General features: G+C 49.8%; 1 protein-coding gene across 1 annotated transcript; it reads left to right on the top strand.

Moving 5' to 3' along the window:
- Positions 1-10,097: 10,097 nt before the first annotated feature.
- LOC122730557 (testis specific 10 interacting protein) lies at positions 10,098-18,620 on the top strand. Its single transcript, XM_043969715.1, has 9 exons — positions 10,098-10,265; positions 10,637-10,764; positions 10,848-11,276; positions 11,426-11,604; positions 12,176-12,305; positions 14,418-14,588; positions 16,237-16,336; positions 17,666-17,790; positions 18,557-18,620. The coding sequence occupies exons 1-9, from the start codon at positions 10,098-10,100 to the stop codon at positions 18,618-18,620; spliced, it is 1,494 nt and encodes a 497-aa protein (XP_043825650.1).
- Positions 18,621-22,718: the final 4,098 nt, after the last annotated feature.

Below are 22,718 nucleotides of genomic sequence, written 5' to 3'. Positions count from 1 at the left end.
CTCTGAACATAAGTGTTGGGCTCGATCTATAGACCCGGGCCCTGACAGAAGACCCCGATCTTTCCTGCTCTTTCCCCGTGTCCTTCCCCAACCCTCCTGGCCAGAACAACTCAACTCCTTTCCCAGGGAGGCTGCTTGGGATGAAGGGGGGAAGGCAAGAGATGCATTAAGTGGTTGCTCTGGGTCAAGCCCTGAGGAAACACCTAGGAAAAGAAGCCCCAGGGGAAGAGTAGGCCCTTTGGTGCTTGCCCCAGGGAGAACTGGGCTTTATTGCACTGGGGTCCCCACTCCTGGCCTGTGCCTTTGTTTCTCTGGATGCCTAAGCCAGGCCTATGAGGACCCCCCCCCCCACTCCACCCCCTACCCCTGCCAGTCCTGATTACTTAGGAAGTGGCCTCGATGTTCCTCACCCCAGGGAAGGCAGGCACTGATAATGAAGAACAGATCGAGAGAGAGCGCGAATGGGCGTCCAGCTTATCCCTTGGCCTGAGGCTGCCCCCAGCCAGCTCTCCATGCCTGTGCTCAGCGCCCCCTCAACTGTGGCCACCCAGATCTTGAGCCTGGGGTCCTGCTCCTGTCAAAGCCCAGAGGTGGTGCTGTTATTACAGATAAGGAAACTGAGGCCCTGAGATACAAAATGTCATGGCAGATGTCTCGTGATGCCCCACTGATGGAAGCTGCTCTCTGCAGCCAGCCTTGTGGGATCTGCAAAGCGCACCTCCACCACCATAAGGCAACCCCCCTTCTTTCTCCCAGTCGCTTCCTTGAGGGTGACCTCTTAAAGGTCCCCCAGAGTGAGTCATGGAGACTCGGGCCCCTGGTTGGGGGAGGGAGGACAGGAATCACTGGGGGGCAGTGGGGGAGGTGGGCTTCTCTGCCCTGCATCCAGTTTAAGCACCCCCCACTTTCTGCACAGCCCCATTCTCCTCAGTGTTGCAGAGTCTCTAAGTAAGAAATGACAGGCTTTCAGTGTCCTCAGGTGGTCTAAATAGCATGTGATCTGGAGATGCTTCAGCATCTTGGCTGCCCTCCCCTGGCTGGACCTTCTGCAGCTCAGCATTCTGTTAAGATTGGATGCCCAGAACTTAACCCAAAGGGGATCCTAGGTCTCTGCTAGAAGGAGCCTGACCCTAGTTTGACCCTGTAATGTGACTAGACTCCAGATAGGTTCTGACCAGGTTGGAGCACACCGCCCTTGTCCCAGACACCAGGCCCCTCTTAACGAAACTGAACACTGCTTTGCCTTTCTTGGCCACCCTCTCACATTATTGGGTCATTTGGAGCTTGCAGTCCACTAAGAACCCCAGATCATTTTCACAGCTTCCCAAGGGCTTGAGTTCAGACTGTCCCATGGTTCTTCTGCATAGACAAGGTGAGACCTGAGCTAGATCTCCGAGTACCTGCAGGAGAGGGAAGGGAGAGTGAGGCAGAGTGCAGGGAGGTGGAAAAAGGCAGTACCTACACAGATCAGGCATGTTTACCGGCTGAGCTTGCCCATTTTGGGCCTTCTGGCTTCTGAAAGAGTCATCTGAGGGACTCCAGGAGTGAGATAAGAGGCTCCAGTCTCATAAAAGCTGAAGGGGGGGGGGAAGCTAGGTGGCACAATGGATAAGGCACTAGCCTTGGATTCAGGAGGACCTGAGTTCAAACCCAGCCTCAGATACTTACTAGCTGTGTGACCCTGGGCAAGTCACTTAAACCCCATTGCCCTGCAAAAAAACAAAAACAAAACAAAAAAAGCCAAAGGGGGACTGGGAACAATATTCCTGGGCATTGCCCAGTGTTGGCTCCTTGGCCCATCGCTGCAAGGAAGCATCTGTGTGGCAGCAGGAGCCACTCACAGCACCCTAGGAGCCCAAGCACGTGGGAACCCATCTCTCCATGCAAAAAGAGAAAGAGTGTGGAGGAGGAGGAGGGGCAGACTGTGAGTAATTACAGAATGCCGGGGCTTGAAGAAGCCACTAGTCTGTTCCCTGTGTTACAGAGCTGGTGACTCAGACTCACCTGGGGTCCTGACTCCAAGGCCACCTGGATAAGCAGCGCTGGTTGCAGATATGGATTCATTTTTTTTTTAAATAAAATTTTTATTGATGTCATTTTTTTTTAGAATCAGTACCATTTCTCCCAGTGGGCACAGCAGATCAAGTACCAGGTCTGGAGTCAGGAAGATTCATCTTTGTGAGTTCAACTTCAGCCTCAGACACTTAGCAGCTTTGTGACCCTTAGCAAGTCACTTCATCCTGTTTGCCTCAGTTTCCCCATCTGTAAAATGAGCCTGAGAAGGAAGTAGCAAACCACTCCAGCATCTTTGCCAAGTAAACCCCAAATGGGGTCACGGAGAGTTGGATACGACTGAAAGGACTGAACAATTTCTCCCTCATAACTAGGCAATACATGGAAAAGGTCTGACAATACGTGCAATGTTCCACCATCACTTCTGGACCCCTCCCCCACCTCTGCAGAGGGGTGGAAGGTGGCTTCCTTTGTCTCTTCTTGGGGCCAAGCTTTTTTTTTTTTTTAATTCAGCATGTAACTTGGGGGGGGTAGGGCAATGAGGGTTAAGTGACTTGCCCAGGGTCACACGGCTAGTAAGTGTCAAGTGTCTGAGGCCGGATTTGAACTCAGGTCCTCCCGAATCCAGGCCCGGTGCTGTATCCATTGCGCCACCTAGCTGCCCCCCAAGCTTGTTCTTTAAAATTCTGCAACATTTTTTTTTTTCAACATTCACTTTTGCCTTTTTTGTGCCTCTTCCCATTTCTATTGTTGTAGTCACTGTGTGTGGTATTTTCTTGGCTGTGCTGACTCCCTTCTGTACCAGTTCGTGTAGGTCTTCTTGTTTCCCTCTATTCAGCACATGTCATTTCTCTGATATTCTGGTCCATTCATAGCCCACATTCTGTTGGGCCATTCCCCAATCAATGGGTATCTACTTTGCTATCACAAAAGCACACCAAGAGCATTTTCCATCATGAGTCTTTTAGCATTATCCTGGATCATTGTATTGCTGAGAAGAGTTAAGTCTATCAAGAGGAATACTTTGGAGTTTGGGGACTTTTTATCAGTGGCCTCCTTGGGGTCTCATTGCTGGCCTCTGAGCAAATCAGCCAAACTGATGCAGCTACCTGGAAACTCCAGGAGGTGAGACACACATGTGGCCTTGGGTGAGGAGGAACCAGGGAAGGAATCAAGGAAGAGGTGTCCTCTGAGGCAGTAGGGCAGGGTAGGAAGGACATTCTAGGCAAGGGATGGGTCCTCAGTCTCCTTTGGAAAATGAGAGGGCCTAAAGCAATCATCCCGTGAGGCCGGGAGTGTGGTGCTATCCCAATCTTAGAGATGAGGAAACAGGCTCAGAGTTCATTATACCATAGGATCACAGAGAGAGGGAAGAGGCCCTAAGATCTCATGTGGCATATCGTTTTAAGAGTCCTAGAGGTCTGGCTTCAAGTCTGGTTTGCCAGTCCCTGCACCACCTTGTCTCTCTCCTAAGAGGCCACTAGGGCGCGCCACAGTGCGCAGAGACCTGAACCTGGAACTGGGGAGACCTGAGCTCAATCCAGCCTCAGATTCTATCACTTCAATTTAGGTCGACCTCCGTTTTCTCATCTGTAAAATGGGGGTCATAATAGCACTGCCTTCCCAGAGCTGTTGGGAAGCTAAAATGGGGTCATGTCTGTAAAGAGCTTTATTTATTGTTTATTATGATTATTCCGTCATCCAAACTCTGACTTTGGTAGGTGCTTAGGGAAAGGATTGAGATGAATGGCTTGGACCCTGCACGTGTCCTCAGGGTGATGTCGAGAGCCCCAAAACACTTTGTCCTCCAGCATTTTAAATGTTTCTTCTGTAATCTGGTTGGCACAATTCCCTGCCACATGTTTTATGCCTGAAGGCTTTGCTAAGCACATCCTGAAATCTGGGTGTCCTTCCATGTGTTAATAATCCCAGACACCACTCTGGCAGGGTTCTCTCCAGCACAGCCAGAGGCCCCCAAAGGTGCCCACTTTCCTGATTCCTTTTTCTGCTAGTTGACTGAGTGGGGTGGGATGAGAGCAGGAAATACACAGTTACGGATCATAGAAGGTAAAAAATGATCGGGACCAAGGAGAGATTCAAAGTACTTTAGGAAATCTGTGCCAGAGATAGATCCCTTTTATTTATTTTTAATTAAAAAAAATTTCCAGACCTTTCTTTTTAATAATTTTTTCCAATTACATGTCAAGATAGTTTTCAATATTCATTTTTTTTTAAAGTGAGGCAATTGGGGTTAAGTGACTTGCCCAGTGTCACACAGCTAGTAAGTGTCAAGTGTCTGAGGTCATATTTGAACTCAGGTCCTCCTGAATCCAGGACCAGTGCTGGATCCACTGTGCCACCTAGCTACCCCACAATATTCACTCTTGTAAGATTTTGAGTTCCAAAATTTTCTTCCATCCTCCCTTCTCTCCCCCCTCCCAAAGCCAGCAAGAAATCTGATAGAGGTTATACATTATAACAATGTTAAACATATTTCCACATTAGTCATGTTGTAAGAGAAGAATCAGAACAAAAGGAAAAAATCACAAGAAAGAAGAAACAATAACAAAAGTGAAAATAGTCTGCTTCAATCTGCATTCAGACTCCATAGTTCCTTTTCTGGATGTGAAGAGCATTTTCCATTGTGGGTCTTTTTGGGGGGGGTGGGGGAGGTATTCAAGTTGAGTTTTTATTCAAATAGCTTCAGTGTTGACCAACTTGTAGGAATATGAATAATGGACAAAAATAAATACATAAAATCACCCAGAAAGAGAAAGCTAAAATATAATCCTAATCACAAACCAATATGGTTTTTTATCTTAATAGTATTTTTTCCAGTTACATGTAAAGATAGTTTTCAACATTTTTTTTTTTGGTGGAGCAATTTGGGTTATGTGACATGCTCAGGGTCACACAGCTAGTAAGTGTCAAGTTTCTGAGGCCGGATTTGAACTCAAGCCCTGAATCCAGGACTGGTGCTTTATCTACTGCACCACCTACTTGGCCCTTTTAAGTTTTTTTTTTCAATATTCATTTTTATAAGATTTTGAGTTCCAAATTTTTCTCCCTCCCCAAGATGGAAAACAATCTGATATAGGTTATATGTGTACTATCACATTAAACATATTTCTACATTAGTCATGTTTGAAAGAAGAATCAGAACAAAAGAGGAAAACCTCAAAAAAGAAAAAAAAATACAAAAAGTAAAAATAGTATGGTTCAATCATTCAGATCCCAAAGTTTGTTTTGTTTTGTTTTGTTTTCTGCATGTGGAGAACATTTCCATTATGAGTCTTTTAGCATTATCTTGGATCATTGTATTGCTGAGAAGAGCTAAGTCTATCACAGTAGATCATCACACAATGTTAATACTGTGTACAATGTTCTCTTGGTTCTATTCATTTTATTTTATTATTTTCCAGTTACATATTACATATAAGGATAGTTTTCAACATTTGTTTTCACTGGATTTTTAGTTCCAAATTTTTGTTTTCTCCCCCCCTCCCTTCCCTCCCTCTTCCCCAAGATGGAAAGCAGTCTGATATAGGTTGTATATGTACAATCACTTCAAACATATTTCTACATTAGTCATCTTGTGAAAGAAGAATCAGAGCACAAAGGAAAAACCTCAAACAAGAAAGAAAAAAACAGTCCAAAAGTAGAAACAGTATGATTCAATCTGCATTCATAATTCACAGTTCTTTTTTCTGGATGTTGAGAACATTTTCTATCACGAGTTCTTTGAAACTGTTTTGGATTGTTGCACTGCTGAGAAGAGCCAAGTCTATCCCCATTGTTCATCACACTATAATTATTTTTGTTTTGTTTAGTTTTGTTTTGGCAGGGCAATGAGGGTTAAGTGACTTGCCCAAGGTCACACAGCTAGCAAGTGCCAAGTGTCTGAGGCCAGATTTGAACTCAGGTCCTCCTGATTCCAGGGCTGGTGCTTTATCCAACTGCACCACCTAGCTGCCCCCGGTTCTGTTCATTTCACTCAGCATCAGTCCAATTAATTTTTCCAGGTTTTTCTGAAATCTACCTGCTCATCATTTCTTACAGCACAATAGTATTCCATTACATTCATCTACTACAGTTTGGTCAGTCATTCCCCAATTGATGGGCATCTCTCAATTTCCAATTCTTTGCCACCACAGAAAAAGCAGCTATAAATAATTTTGTACATGTGGGTCCTTTTCCCTTTTTTGTGATCTCTTTGGGATATAGACCTAGCAATGGTATTAAGTATACACAGTTTTATAGCACAGTTCCAAATTGCTCTCCATAATGGTGGGATCAGTTCACAACTCTATCAACAATGCATTAGTGTTCCAATTTTCCGACATCTTCTCCAACATTTATCATTTTCCTTTTTGTTTTTTTGTCACATTTGCCAATTGGATAGGTGTGAGGTGATACCTCAAAGTAGTTTTAATTTGTACTTCTCTAATCAATAGTGATTGAGAATATTTCTTTTTCATATGGCTGTAGATAGCTTTAATTTCTTCATCTTTGAACTGCCTGTGACAGATCCCTTTTAGGTGGGGGCTTCCTGAAAGAGGTGGCATCCAAGTTGAGCCTTAAAGGAAGGGAAGGATTTCACAAGGTCAAGTCCACTAGCACTTAAGAAGTTCGAGCTAAGTGCCTAGTGATACAAAGAAAAGTTAAGAGGGGCAGCTAGGTGGCACAGTGGATAGAGCACCGGCCCTGAAGTCAGGAGTACCTGAGTTCAAATCCGGCCTCAGACACTTAACACTTACTAGCTGTGTGACCCTGGGCAAGTCACTTAACCCCAATTGCCTCACTAAAAAAAAAAAAAAAAAAAAAGTTAAGAACAAAAAGAAAACAAAACCCAAAACATAACCACCCAAACAACAATAACAACAACAACAAACCCAGCCCCTGCCCTTGGGGAGCTCCCAATCTAATGGTGGAGACTACCCTATGTACAAACAAGCTATGTTAGCGATCACCCCAGAGGGAAGGCACAAGATTAAAATGAGGAGAGGCTTCCCGGAGAAAGAAGCCAAGAGCTGGAGACAGAGGGCATAATTGGCATGGGACGAAGCCAGGGAAAATGCCTGAAGTCCGGAGATGGAGAGGTTTGTTTGAGGTACAGTGGATAAGGAGAGACACCAGAATGAAGGGTGACTGGTGTCTATGAACAGACAGGACGGGGAAGGATAAGACCAGGGAACAGCCAGTCAAGTTTGGCCAGAGCCTAAAATCTGGGAATAGAACCTATGGCCTCATAGAATCAGAGCCGGAAGTGACCTCAGGGGTCATTTTCTCCAGCCCCTCATAAGACAGAGGAGGAAGGTGAAGCCTAGAGTGCTAAGTGACCTGCCCAAGGTCACACAGGCAGAGTGACATAGCCAAGATTTGACCCAGGTCCTTTGGATGTCAATTCACACTGCCTCCTCTAATTTCCCAACCCCCATCTCTGTCCAAAGCAATATGAGCAGAATTGAGAGATAGTGAACTCCCCATCACTGGAAGTCTGCAAGCAAAATATGCATGCCTACCTGTCTGCAATGTTCCAAGGGGGATTCTGCAGATGAACTTGATGCCTCTGAGAATCTTCCTCCCTGCTCTGACTAGAAGGAATGTAGATGGAGTAAAGCTCAGAGGGCGCCTGGAAATGCCAGGCTAAGTAAGGCAAGAAGAGAATGGGGATGATGGCGCTTGTCCTATCTGCCTTTGTGGTGAGGGAAAGGGTTTTTAAAACTTATTTTTATTTATTTTTCTTTCTTGGGGGGGGCAATGAGGGTTAAGTGACTTGCCCAGGGTCACACAGCTAGTAAGTGTCAAGTGTCTGAAGTCAAATTTGAGCTCAGATCCTCCTGAATCCAGGACTGGTGCTTTATCCACTGCGTCACCTAGCTGCCCCCTGGAAGGGCTTTAAAAAAACAAAACAAAACAAAAAAAAAAACCCCAAACCCAAAATTTATTATTTATTTCATGGTAAGATTTTTCTAATTTTGAGAGGTGAAATTAGAGGTACTCCACTAGTAGAGTTTGACAATCTATTTTCTTCTGTAGATCACTTATTCTTTTAAGAATCTGGATGCTATGCCATTGGTGGCTATAAATCTGCATTGGTGTTATTTCATTGGCTCTGATACCTTTATGCCAAATGTAGTTTCTCTGCCTATCCCTTTTCAGTAGGCCTGTTTTTCTTTTTCTTTGCTTTTGTGATGTTCGAAATCCTGATTGTTCTCCCTGCCAGCAAAGGGGCCCCTGTGATTGCTTGCTGACCAGTTGTCCAAACCCCTTGCCATCTGTGGGCTGGGAATACCCACCAATGCAGCTGCTGCCACTGATGCAGCTGCCTTTACAGACTTCTGCGGCCATTGCCATGGTGGGCCAACCACCACTCTACTGTGAACTTCCTAAGTTGTCTCAGGCTGGAAAAATGTTTCACCCTCACTTTTGTTGGCTCTGCCACTGCAGGATTCAAATTTTGTTGTTATTTTCCAGTTGTTTGGAGGGAAAAATTAGGAGAGTTCAGTTGGGTTTCTGCCTATACCCCAACATCTTGACTCCACCTCAATCTTCCTTGGCTTTCTTTTTTTTTTTTTTTGTGGTTGGCTTTTTTAAAAAAAATTTTTTCCTTACTACAGATAGTTTTCAACATTTGTTTTTTTGGTTTTTTTTTTTTGGTGAGGCAATTGGGGTTAAGTGACTTGCCTGGGGTCACACAGCTAGTAATTGTTAAGTGTCTGAGGCTGGACTTGAACTCAGGTCCTCCTGAATCCAGGGCCGGTGCTCTATCCACTGCGCCACCTAGCTGCCCCAACATTTGTTTTTTATAAGATTTTGAGTTCCACATTTTTCTCCCTCCCTCCCTTTCCTCCCCCTTCCCCTACACAGCAAGCAACCTGATATAGGTTATATATATATACAATCACATTGAACTTATTTCCACATTAGACCTGTTGTGAAAGAAGAATCAGAACAAAAGGGGAAAACTTCAAGAAAGAAAAACAAAAACAAAAGAAAAAGTAGAACTAGGATGGTTCAATCTGCATCCAGATTCCACAGTTCTTTTTTTCTGGATGTGAAGCATTTCCCATCATAGGTCCTTTGGCATTGTCCTGGATTGTTGTATTGCTAAGAAGAGCCAAGTCTCTCACAGCTGATCATCACACACAATGTTGCTGTTACTGTGCACAATGTTCTCCTGGTTCTGCTCACCTCACTCAGCATCGAGGGGCGATTCCAGGTGGAGCACACGAGTCATCATTTTCCCCACATGTTTCTCAGTCAGGATCTCAGACTCCCAGAGTTGGCACTGAAGGGCATTTCATCTGACCTCCACCTGATGCACGAATTGACTCCAAAACAGCCTCTGCTCGAGCCTTTCAGTGTCCAGCCTCATGGCCCAATCTCATCTCCATTGCCTGGCAGAGACTCAAACCTTGTGCTACTGTAACTGTCTGGGGACAGTTCAGAGAACAGGGCCCACAGACACCCAGGGCCCCATGCTTTGAAGACACGCAGCCCAGGCGGAAGGAGCACCCCCATTTCAGGGAGAGGGTTGGGAGGGGGCAAGATGAAGCCACAGAGAACTTGGAGGTAGGGAGGACCTTAAGCAATTGTCTCGTCTTGTCCGACTCCCTTATTGTCCAGGTGGGGAAGCTAAGGCCCAGAGAGAGGAAGGCACTTGCACTGACTCCAGGGACTTCAACCACCACTTCAGGACCCTCACGATGCCCTATGGAACATCTGGACTCAGGGGACCTGGGTTCAAATCTTGGCTCTGCCCCCTCCTCTGGGTCTCAGTTTTCTGCTCTGTTCAATGAGGCTGTCTCCATGTGCTCCCCTTGCAGGGGTCACTCCCAGGAGCCCAGGATCGCCTCCTATGTGAAAGACCCCGTCGAAGGAGAGAGCAGGTTTGGATCAGGTGGCACCTTCATGGAGGTCACAGCCCAGGGTATTACAAATGGCCGGACAGATGGCACCATCAGGGAGGTCAGCTGCTTCAGGAACCTTGCAGAGGCCGGCTTGCCGCTCTTCCCCAGAGGCTCGTTGGTCTCCATAGAGACCCTCCAGGACCAGGCTGGTAGAAGTTCTGAAAAGGGGGGATGGGGCAGGAGAATCCTTTGCTAAGAACCCATCAACAGTCAATTCTGGCTGCCTCGGTGGTGAAAGCTAACCATGATGCCCGGATCCGGGTCCCTTCAGCCTCATCGGAAAAGGGAACAGCCGCCGGACTTCTGGGACTCCTCTCTGGGGTGCCTCTGGTCCACCAAGTAGGTGGCTTCTAACTGCCGAGCCCCCAGAGCTGGGGACAGGATGCCTGGGTTCATGGAGGCACAGGGGAGGGCCTGGAGAAGGTTCCCTAAGGGCTGGGAAGGATCGGTGATGGTCTCTAAGGATCCTGCCAGCTCTAGGTCCCATGGCTGCCAGATACTTCACGGGGGTGGAAAGAGTCAGAAGGCCTGAGTTTAAGGATCACATTGTCCTCAGACCTAACCCTCTTCATGCAAGTCTCTTGCCCCCTTTTGGGGCATCAGACTGATGATGGAATGCCTTGCCTGTGGGCCCAGGGCCCTTGAGGTCAGGGTCTGGGCTGTTCAGGGAAGGTGGTTATCCATCTGGGCTCCCTCCCTTCCCCACTCAGGGTGCTTCTGGGAGTGGAGATGAGGTGCTGATCCAAGGCCGACCTAGGGCTCGGAGCGCAGGGAATGCCAGAAAGAAAGATGCATCCAACAAAGGCAAGAAGGGACATGAGCCTTCTGAGGCCGAAGAGTGAGTAGCTGGGGGCACAGGGAGGGGACCTGGGGCTCAGGGATGCCGACGTCCTGACCGGCCGCTTCTCTCCCAATCCCCAGCCTCATCCCACCACCTCCTCGGAAGCCCTCCTTCCCGTTCCAGTGGGCCTGGGAGAGCTTCTTGGTGGATGGCCGGAGCCTGCCCCTGCCCTCTCCCAACTCTTCCCAGCAGACCCTGCTGCCCAGGAGGGCCCAGGCCTCGGCCCTGCCACCCACCAAGGCCCGCCGGAAGTCCCGGTGGAAGGCTGTGCCCCCATCTGCCCAGCCGGCCAACTTCCCACTGTATTGGAAAGTGGAGGCCCGATGTCAGGACATAAAAAAGCAGCTGAAAACGTGGGTCCCGCCTGAGCCAGGCAGCCAAGAGAGCCGGGATTGTCAGGATGGCCAGGAGCAAGCAGGGCAAGCAGACCCAGATGGGGGGGAGGAGGAGGGGTCTGCGGGCAGGAGGGATCAAGGCCTCTGGCCCTCCTTTCTGTCTGCTGAGAAAAGGTTGGGGCTCCGAGGCGCTGGACCTAAAGGCCAAGGCCGGGGAGGAAGCGGAGGGGGAGGGGCAGTGGTGGCTGGGGGGAAGGTGCAGAGGGGCAGCAAAAGGGGCGGGCAGGGCCTCTGACCTCCCATGTGTGACCTCCCGTGACCAGGAGCAGAGACGAGGACAGAGGGCAGCTTAGGAAGTGGAAGGCCCTTCACCTGGCTGGCTTTACCCTCCTCAGAGGATTCCAGAGGAAGCCGGCAAAGGCGAAGGATCCGGAGAAACTCTTGGACATGGAGATTCTGCAGAAACATCTACAGGAAGATGCCAAGGAACTGGGGCTCTACTGTGAGTCCTGGGCTGGCCGGGGGCTCCCACCCCCTTTCTGGGCCTTAGAGGGGGTTGGGTTCAGGGAAGAAGAATCCTAGCCAGGGGAGGTCAGTCCAGGAGCCAGAACAGTTCATTCAAACAGGACTATGCCTATTGTAGCTACAGGACACGGTCAAATCCCCCTTCACTTCCTCCTCCGGGGGTCCCAGGTCTCTGTCCAGTGTCCTAACTCGGAGGTCTCTTTTCCTCCACTTACTGGGACTCGTCCCCCGAAGTTGAATTGAGGATACCTTTGGTGTCGCTTGCTTTGAGGGTCAGCACCAAGGGTTATGGCTCTGAAACCTGGGGTTTCTGACTCTAAATTCAGGGTTCTCCTCCAGCACGCCCCACAGAGGGCAGAGATATACAGGCAACATTGCAGAAATAGTTCCCTGCCAAAGGTTAAAGTGCTTGAGGGGCCAGCTTCAGTTACCTGGAAACCTTCCTTACTCAGAACCTCCATTGGCAGAGGAAGGAGAGGAGTTGCCTGAGATCGTGGGGAGGCAGGGGAGTAGGGAGAGGTCCCTGACTTCTGTTCCTCTGATATCAGCCTCCCAGTGGCCCACCCAGGACACCAGCCATCCTCAAGGTGAGAAGCTCCAGGCCTGGGGGGACGTTAAGCCCTTCCTGCTGACCAGTGGTACCACCAGAACCTTCCAAAAGCGACGTGAAGCCACCAGGTACCTGCCCCACCACAGCTGGATGGTGAGAGAGCAGTGGGCCAGGGAGACAAGGAGAGACAGGCACCCCTTCATTCATCATTCCTTCACTCCCTCATCTGTTGATTCCTTTCCCTGGCTGGGTCATTCGCAGGTGCAGGTTATATACAGAGGTCTCATATGCCCACACTGGTCAAGGGGGCTTCCTCATCTGGTGGTCCTCCATCATTGAACCCCAGGCTCCCTCCCCACCACACTCTATAACACATATAGACCTCTATGTGTATACACACACACATACACACACAGACAGAATGAAAAGGCAAGACTCCTTTTATAGTTAAGGAAACTGAGGCCTGGAGGTATTTGGGAACTTGCCCGCGGTCACCCAAGCCAGATCCTAAACCCCAGCTCCCTAAAAACCCCAAGCCCTTCCAGGCTGGGGCACCACAGCAATGCTTTGATGGACTCTTGGGAGCCCAAGAACCTGCCTGCCCCACGATCATTATGTTATGTGACCAGATGCTTCTGAATTTCAAAGGAATCACACCAAGCCCACCTTCTTCCCCCTTCCAAAGTCAAAGTCTTGGTGGGCTTAGCAGCAACAGCAATCGCAGCTCACATGCTGAACAAGGTCTGGGGATGCCGGGATACTACCCCTGAGGAAACCAGGCCACCTGCCCTCCCGGCTCAGCAGAGCCTCAGACTCACAAGGCAACAGGGGCAGGGCAGAATAAGTCCCTGTCTCAGACCTTTAGTGTCTCACAGTAGGTTTGGTCCTTGTGCCCCAGTGCTGATCCACCCCATTGGCTTTAATAAATACATGGCCGGAGAAGTATGAATATGCAGGAGAAGAGGGCGGCTGAATGTGTGTGGCTGCAGGGAGACCCCAAAGGACAAACACTGAGAAAAGGCTCAGATTTAGCAAGGAAGAGCCCACTGGGACCTGGCGAGAGCAGCCTCAGCTCAATGGTCAGAAGCTAGGATGCCAAGGGGCAGGAGGAAGTGGAGGCAGAGACCACCAATAGTGCTTCCCAGGCTTCTGGCAGTGAGAGGGAGAGATAGAAGGAGGAGCTATCTCAAGGGGATGGTAGGATCAAGAGAGGGCTGTGTCTGTATGTGTCTGCCTGTCTGTGTCCGTCTGTGTCCGTCTGTCTGATTGTATGTGTCTGTGTCTGTCCGTGTGTGTCTGCCTGTCTATGTGTGTCTGTGTCTGCCTATCTGTGTCTGTGTGTGTGTCTGTCTGTCTGTGTTCATGTGTGTGTGTGTCTGTCTGTCTGATTGTACGTGTGTCTATCCATGTGTCTGTCTGTGTCCGTGTGTGTGTCTGCCTGTCTATATGTGTCTGTGTCTGCCTATCTGTGTGTCTATCTGTGTTCATGTATGTGTGTCTGTCTGTCTGTCTGTGTTCATGTGTGTGTGTGTCTGTCTGTCTGATTGTATGTGTGTCTATCCATGTGTCTGTCTGTGTCCGTGTGTGTGTCTGCCTGTCTATGTCTGTCTGTGTTCATGTATGTGTGTGTGTGTCTGTCTGATTGTATGTGTGTCTATCCATGTGTCTGTCTGTGTCTCTGAGTCTGTCTGAATGGGGAAGGCTGGGGGGCCTCTTTGGAGGCAGCAGGGAAGGAGGCAGGGCCTCCCTTCCTGATGTTTCCATTCTCCTGGGTGAGTTACCATTTTTGTGAGAGGGCAGGGCAGCCTTCCTCAGGCAGAGGCCCCTGGATTGGGCCTCTGTTGCTAAGTTTGTTGCTAAGCTGAGGGGAAGGCAGATGACTGGGGTTAGGGAGGTAGAGGGGCCAGTCCTCAAGAGTCTGATAAGAGATGAAAGCAGAGACCCCTGGGGGACAGGCCCTCATTGCTTTGCCCTTGGTGATTCTACCTCTGTGATCCTGGCTTCATCTAGTGCCCCAGCTGTCAGTCACCAGGACTTACACCCTGCCAACCTCTACTCAGACTTAAGAAAGGAAGAATGGGTGTCACATCGGTCCTCAGCCTAGCCTTTCCCCCAGCTGTCCTTCAAGGCCTTCTGATAGTGTCTGGAAAGGGGCTTGGGGAGTGGGCACCAGACTGGGTCTCCTCCTGGGGCCCAGTCCTGCTGCAGGGATTTACTTCATCCCCTCCCCTCCCCCCCAGGACCTTGATGCTAGACTGGGAGCGGCACAAGCAGGAGGAACAAGTCAGGGCAGAGCAGCGCCGAGCTCAGGAGCAGCGGGTCCAGAAGCAGGTGGCTCGGTGCCTGGCAGCTTATGGACCGTCCAGGTCCAAGGGTTCTGGGGCATCCCATCGAAAGCTTGACGAGCTCAGGTGCCCACCCCGGTGGTGGGGGGCCAGGGAGGAGGTTCCTCGGAGGTGGGGGCACAGCTGGCCCCTGCAGGAGTGTGTGCTTGGGGCTCCAGGGCAGATGGGGAGAAGAGAAGAGACAGCCCCTGGCAGTGGGGAGAAGGGCTCCCACACTTTGGTTGGGGAGCCAGGACCTGGGAGCAGGAGATGTGCCAGAAGCTGCCCCGGGAAGGCTTGCCTTTATCCTGCTAAGTCCGGGGTGTCAGGCAGAAGCTTCCGGAGGCCACAGGAGAGTGGGCACCAGTGTGGCCTCCACAGTAGGAAAGGCTGCTGGGAGGAGAGGGCTTGAGTTGGGTCTGGAGCAGTGCTCAAAATGTGGATGGGCCAGAGTGTATTGTGGGTGGAGGTGTGTTGGGGGAGGAGCATTGTGGGATGAAGCTGGGGGGAAAGGAGGGAAAGTGGGGGGGGACAGTTAGCTGATCACTGAGAGACAGAGAAGGGGAGTACTTCGGTTGGGGGTTGGGGGGGAGAGAGGAGGATAGGGGAAAGCACTCTGGGTGAGGTATGAGGTAGGAGCTAGAAGTGGTCCAGCATGGGAGGCTGCCTCTCCTGGGTTCTGGGCGGGGAGGGGAAGCAGAAGGCCTGGCCAGGGCCCAAGGTGGCAGTTGGCTCCTTGCCTCTGTGCTCTCTCAAGAGTCCAATCTTTGCCCCATCTGGCTGTCAGTGGGCACTGGGACCCAGACCCCTGCCGTCAGCCCAGTCTGACGAATCTCCTGCAGGGATCAGTATCTCAGCATGACAAGGGGCCTCTCCTTGGGTCGGAGCCCTTGTTCCACTATTGAGAAGGGCTGGGCCGCTCGGGTCAGGGAGGCACCAGCTGCCGCCACCAGCCGCTGTGGGGCATCGAGGGTCCAGGTTCAGTCACTGACATTGCAATGGCAGGGGCAGCAGCAGCAGGGCCAAGCACCAAAGGCACAGGCTCCCAAGCCCATACCATAGCTGCGCTCCAATGCCCTGCCAGGCCCAGAGAGAGGCAGCATCTGGCCCCAAGTCACACAGCTAGAGAGGAGCTGGGGAGAGGAAGAAGATGCAACTTCAGGCCAGCTGACCCCACATCTAGGGCTCCTTCCCCAGCTCGTTCATTCAGCAAACATCACTGTGTTCAGAAAACAAGGGAGCAGAGAAATAAAATGCGGTCACTGGTCTCAAAATTGACTGACTGTTGCGCGGGGCTGGGAAGGTGCTGCCTGCTTTGGGGGATCGCTTCCTCCACCACAGAAATAGGCACAGTGGCAATAATAACAACAGCTAGCGATTAATTGGGGCTTTCAGGCTTCACAACATCACCGAGGAGGAAACTGAGGCAGACGGGTTCAGTGACTTGGCCAGGCTCACATGGCTAGTACATCTGAGGCCTTCCTGACTCTAGGCCCAGGGATCTCCCCACTGTGCCACCCAGCAGCCTAGAGCATTATACCCAGACTCTGGGAGATGGGCTGCAGATGTTCCTTAGCCAGGTGGTCCTGGCTTCACCTTTTGGTCAAGGTCCAAAGTCTAGTGCCCTGGGTCACTAGGGACTCCCCAGAGCCCGACCAAGCCCTTAGTTTATCAAAGGAGGGTCACTTCAGAGACTTTTCAGGCTGAGTGACCCCGCCCTGTCTCTCCAAGCCAGGCGGCAGGAGAAGCAGCGTTTGGCAGAGTACCAGGCTGAACTTGCGGGCATCCGTCACAGGGTGCAGAGCCGCCCCTTCCTCTTCCAGCAGGCCATGCAAGTACGGGCTCCCACCTCCACTGGGCACAGCCAGCTTTCCCCTCTCTCCCTCAGCACCAGGGAGGAACAAATAGATCTTCCCCATTCTGCTGCCCTCTCCCCCAGGTCCTCACTTCCCTTGCCCTCAGTCCTGTCCAATGTCATCCCAAGTCAAAAAAAACGCATGTGGATTAAGCCCCTGCTGTGTGCAGAGCCTCGTGTCAGGATGGGGGACCGTCTTTGCTGTCCACCTCGATGGGGGACACGTTCCAAATACTCCCAAATGCCAGCAGAGTGGTGATCTCATTGATAAGATATCTCTCCAACAATGCCGCTCATCACCTGTCTGCTTGTCCAGCCTCAGTTTCCTTATCTGTAAAATGAGGGGATCTCATTCTCATCCATGTTGTTTCCAATTTGGTGGGAAAAGGGAAGAAAGGGGCTTTCCTGAAGGAGGGGGTATTTGGAATAGGGTTTGAAGGATGATAGAGAGGGAAGGACGACACTCCAGTCAAAGAGAACAGTGTGAACCAGGCTGGGAGAAGGTATGAAGGTGCAGGGCAGGTTGTCAGGGCAAACACTAGCCTGATGAGGCTGGAGTGCAGAGGGCTGGGGGAAGAATAATAGGAATTGAGCCAGAAAGGCTGGGCATGGTGCCAGACAGCCCAGGGTGCTCAAGGCCCTTCAGGAAGGCATTAGGACTTTCCATCGATGGGCAGTGGGGAGCCTCTGGTGACTTTGGAGAGGAAGATGGTGCTGGCTGGGGCACCAAGGGTCCTGGGGGCACCAAGGCATCGGTTTAGAGCTCATTCCATCTTCTGGTTTTACAGAGGAGGCAGGTAGGGCCCAAGGGCTGGTGAGGGGAATGAAGTAACACATTAGGAGAGTGGAAACGAGGCCTGCACTCAGGTGTGGCTGTGGGACTATCGAGGAGGCAAGAGGTGCTGGGGGAGGTGGGCATGACCCACTGGGAAGGGTAAGAACCCCAAGGCTAGAAGAACAAGGGACAGGGTCAGTGGGGATGCCAGGGACAGACCCAGAGATGGGAAGGGTAAGTGGGGTTATCAGGAAAGGAAAGAATGGGGCCCCCCCCCACCCATAGATCTCTTAGGCCCAACCCTATCAGAGCCTATTCTTGGCAATGGAGGCCTCCTAGGGCTGTCCATTCTAGGCCTAGCACCACACCCTTTTGTTAATCAGTGAGATCGAGCCTTCGATAAGCCCCTCATTGTGCTTCCCAGATGGGGAGGGGGAGCTCTCCATCCACACAGCTTCCCAGCAGCCACCATCTCCACAGGGGGCATCTTCTCACTCTTCCCACTGGTTTCAGGGGCTCTCGTCTCCCTAACAGGCCAATGCCCGGCTCTCAGTGAACAGACGCTTCTCCCAGGTGCTGTCGGCCCTGGGTCTGGACGAGGAGCAGGTATTGGCTGAAGCGTTGAAGGATGAGATAGAGGAAATCCCCTCAAAGCACAGGTAGGGAGCTGGGCTTTCCTCAGTCGTCTGTTGGGCCTAGAGTCCGGCCCTCACTCTCTAAGGGATCAAGCTGAGACCAGAGAGGAGCCCCCAGGCTTCTCTAAGGCTTCAAGGCCGGAGGCATCAGAACCCCTGTGCATTGGGCCTGGCTGGTCCCCCATGCCTGGAATGCTCTCACTCTCCCCCATCGCCTCCTTACTGCTCTGGTGTCCTTCTGGTCTCAGCCAGAAGCCTTTCCCCGTCCTCGATCTTAGTGCCTTCCCTCTGCGATGACACCCTCCTTAGTCCGTATGAATCTTTTGTGCCCACACTTTGGTGTTTGCTTTCTCCTCCATTAACTGTGAGCTCCTTGACAGCAGGGGCTTGGCTTGGGCCACTTTTTGTATCTGCAGTGCTCAGCACAGTGTCTTGCACTTAGTAGGTGCTTCATGACTGCTGGCTGGCTGAATGCTTGACAGCAGGACAGCCACCTCCATCATGACCACCAAGGACCGAGGAGGGCATGTGACTGACCCAGCTGGAGCCAGTCTTTGCAGGTGCTTGGGATGCAGAGACAGCAAAGAGGAGGCGAGGCCTTCACAGTTTCTCCCCACCTTTGGAGCCCACCTGAGCACTGCCACTGCCCATCCAACCTCATGCATTCACGTTGTAGACTGAGAACCCCTTCAGGGGTAGATGAGGCGCCTGCTGCCCTGGCAGACTGGCACTTGGAGGAAGCAGCTCCTAGGCCAGGTAGCCCCTGAGGATACCCCCTGTCTCTCTTCAGGTCCTCGAAGACCAGGAGGTTGGCCAGGATCCGGGAGGAGCAGCCTTTGTGGGGCACTGAGTGAACAGAGCTGGAGCTGCCCGCAGTCAGCGAGCCTAGTACAAGGAGGGAATGACCCTGGGACCCGGGGCTAAATGGGAAAGAGGGAGAGAGTGGAAAATGAAATGATTGTATTTAAGCCCAGTGTCTGCTTTCCTGCCTGGCCACAGCCCTCAGGAGCTTGGGGTCTGTCTGGGGAAGTGAGCAGCATCAACAGATGGCCGATGGTGACTCGGGTTGCCGAATCCAGATGGATTTGGCAGATTTACAGAGAATTCTCAGTCTTCAACCCCTTTAGGGGAGGAGATGGACCTCTTTGGCTTACAAAGGAAGAAACTGAGGCACATGGAGGCAAAGGGATCTTATATTGGGTCACAGGAAAGTGTGGAGATGCCCCACAGTCACATCATTTGGTTCTATGAAAAGGCATTTAGGAAAAAAAATATTTTGGAGGTGGGGCAGTGAATTTCACGGAGGCATATGAATTCCTTTCTTAAGCACCAATGGTGTGTGCTACCAAGGAGATGGCAAGTGAGGTCCTTGTCCTCACAGGGCTTACAGTCTAGCAAAGGGTTAAGAAGGAACCACACAACTAATTGACAACAGAACATGATCAGGGAATTACAGGACATGGGAAAATTGGAGTCGGGAAGACCTGGGTCAGAATCACTTCAGACTTCTTATCTCTAAAAGGAGGGGATTGGGTCCAGAGTCCTCCAGAGTCCCCTCCCAGATATAAATCTACCATCTGACGTAAATGTCCCTTACAGCCGGAGGGAGCGGGGAAGGCTTCAGAGGGAGGTGGCATATGATTTGGGCTTCAGTGGTCAGAGTCTTCCGTGACCCTTCACCCTGCAAAAGGCTGGGCTGGACTGGTGTTCAGCAGAGGAACATCCGGACATAAACAACAGTGTAAGGAAGGTGTGGAGGTGAGATCTTGCAGACCCAATGGGACACTATCCATGCAAACCATAGAGTCCTAGCTTGCCACTGGTGACCACCTAGTCTAAACCTCTCCTTTTTCTAAGGAGGAAACTGAGGCAAAGAGAGGTCAATTGACTTGTAGTATGGTAATATCAATGCTCAGGACCCTTTAGGCCTCTGGGACTCATGAAACAGTAGCAAAACAGGAAGACACTTGGATTGGGAATCAGAGGATCTGGGTTTGAATCCTGCTCTCTCCACTTTATGAGCTCTGTGATCGTGGCCAAGTCACTTGACTTTTCTGAGCCTCAGTTTCCTCATCTGTAACAGGATGGGGTTAGATTAGATGGGCCTCTTAAATTCCCTCCAGCTTTAAATCTCTGAGCCTGTGACTGACTTGCAGCCAACCATACAATTTGGGTCCGAAATCGAGCTTTGCTCACAAACTGCTTTTCATTTATTTTTAGTTCCAAATTCTCTTCCTGCACCCCTCCCTCACCCATTAAGTCAGCTACTCACAATGTATTAATGAAGCTATTGTTGGCGTTACTGTTAAAATAATTACAAGAGACAGCAGTTTGGGGCAAGCATATTAATCCATTTATCAATCTGTACTGGCAAGGGAACTTGTGTGTGGGTCCTCCCAAAAGTTCACCACAAGGGGTCCACCCAGAATGATGAAAGCCTTCCACCCAGTGGAAGGTGTCCATCATCTACCTGTCATCAGTCATGCAATTCTTTGATGATGTCCTTTCCCGCTCTTCTTTGGGATCCCTTGTTGGTTATATGTCACAGCCTGCTCACAACGGCCACGTACTCTTCTGGTGCCCCGATGGGATGCTGATCTTTAGGTGTTCAAAGGGTTTCAGGTCTTGCTGTCAACAACATTGGTCAGTGTTGAAAAGATTGGCCCTTTCAATTTGGAACTATGCCCAAAAGAAAGAAAGAAAAAAAAAATCAAGAAAAAAGGGGGCGCTAGGTGGTGCAGTGGATAGAGCACCGGCCCTGGATTCAGGAGGACCTGAGTTCAAATTTGGCCTCAGACACGACACTAGCTGTGTGACCCTGGGCAAGTCACTTAACTCCCACTGCCCCACCAAAAAAAAAAAAAAAGGAACTATGCCCAAAGGGCTATAGAACTGTGCATACCCTTTGATGCAGCAATTCCACTGCCAGGTCTATCTTCCCAAGACATCACAAAAAAAGAGAAAAGGACCTATTTGTACAAAAATATAGCGACTCTTTTTGTGGGGGCTAAGAATTGGAAATCAAAGGAATGTCCATCGATCAGTGAATGGCTAAACAAGCTGAGGTATATGATAGTGATGGAACACTATTGTGCTGTAAGAAATGAGCAGATGATTTCATAAAGGTCTAGAAGACTTATATGAACTGATGCATAGTGAAGTAAGTAGAACCAGAATGTTGTTCACATTAACAGTTATATTGTTCCATGAATGGGGCAGCTAGGTGGTGCAGTGAATAGAGCACCGGCCCTGGAGTCGGAGTACCTGAGTTCAAATCTGGCCTCAGACACTTAACACTTACTAGCTGTGTGACCCTGGGCGAGTCACTTAACCCCAATTGCCTCACTAAAAAAAAAACCCCAAACAAACAAAAAAAACCCAGTTATCAATATTGTTCCATGAAGAACCGTGAATGACTTAGCTATCCTCAGCAATACAATGATGCAAGACAATCCCAAAGGACTAATGATGAAGCATACTACACACCTCCAGAGAAAGAACTGATAGTGATTGAACATATAGACTCAAGCATGCTACTTTTCACTTTCTGTTTTTTCTTTTATTCCAGTCTCATACAAAATGACTAATATGAAAACGTTTTACATAATTGCAAAAGAAAACAAATATTGGCCCTTTGCTGTCACAAGAAACAAAATGTTGGTAAAAGATCCTTACAATTTCCCAAAAGCAATCCAATTTTTCTTTCCTTTTCAAATCTGGATCCAGCTCATGGTCCATCTGTTGTCTGTGCTAGACACACATACTGTTGGTCAACCCCTGTAGGTTGGCAATTCAGAAACCTGAGCAGCAGGCAGTCTTCAGTTATTTGATCTTTCCCGGGTAAATAACAGACTAAATTCCTCTGGCTAGCTCAAGATCTCTTCTGGGAGGCTCTGCAAGGCCTTGGGGCTAAATACAATCAACATGTCACCCTCAAACAGGAACATCAAAAAGACTACCATCCACAAGGGAATCCCTCCTCCACAAGGGAATCCCTCCTCCACAAGGACTCTGTGAATCATCATCAGAAAGGAAAATATTAGGGGCAGCTAGGTGGTGCAGTGGATAGAGCACGGGCCCTGGAGTCAGGAGTACCTGAGTTCAAATCCGGCCTCAGACACTTAACACTTACTAGCTGTGTGACCCTGGGCAAGTCACTTAACCTCAACTGCCTCACTAAAAAAAAGAAAAAGAAAGGCAAATATTTATGGCAAGAACACATCTACCTATTTTATGCCTCACTGGGTGTTTTTGATCAGAGGGCTTATTTCTGTTGTTATATTTTCTGAGGAATCTTAAATGAGTTTAATATATAGTTGGGATACACCTAAATAACAGCCTGTAAAGAGGGCATTTTTTCCAGTGCAATGTTTTTTTTAACCAACAAGCACAATGGGATCTTATATTCCCGACATCTTTCTTTCTTTTTTTTTGGGCAGGGCAATGGGGACTAAGTGATTTGCCCAGGGTCACACAGCTAGTAAGTGTCAAGTGTCTAAGGTCATATTTGAACTCAGGTACTCCTGAATCCAGGGCCAGTGCTTTATCCACTGCGCCACCTAGCTGCCCTCCCAACATCTTTCAATCGGGGAATTTCAATCAATTCAATTTTTTCAATCAATTGCAAGATGTTAAACGTAGTATATTGCTGAACTTCATTTATAAAAATGCCCGCTTATCTCCTACTAAAACTTTTATTGAGGAAACTCTCAATCCATAAGTCATATAGATGCCCCTCACTTTGAATACATGGCAGAGGAAGCACATTGGTCTGTGGTTATTCACCACAGTGTCAGACACCAAGTGTCTGAGGCCGTTTTTGAACTCAGGTACTCCTGACTCCAGGGCTGGTGCTCTATCCACTGCACCACCTAGCTGCCCCCATACTTTCTTTAGACTGGTTTTACCCTCCACCGCTTATCTCTGCTTCATGAGACAATTCTGCTCACAAT

Source organism: Dromiciops gliroides, chromosome 6, assembly GCF_019393635.1.
Source record: "Dromiciops gliroides isolate mDroGli1 chromosome 6, mDroGli1.pri, whole genome shotgun sequence".
Lineage (NCBI taxonomy): Eukaryota > Metazoa > Chordata > Mammalia > Microbiotheria > Microbiotheriidae > Dromiciops > Dromiciops gliroides.
The sequence above is the reverse complement of the archived record's forward strand: the minus strand, read 5'-3'. Positions and strand labels throughout refer to the sequence as shown.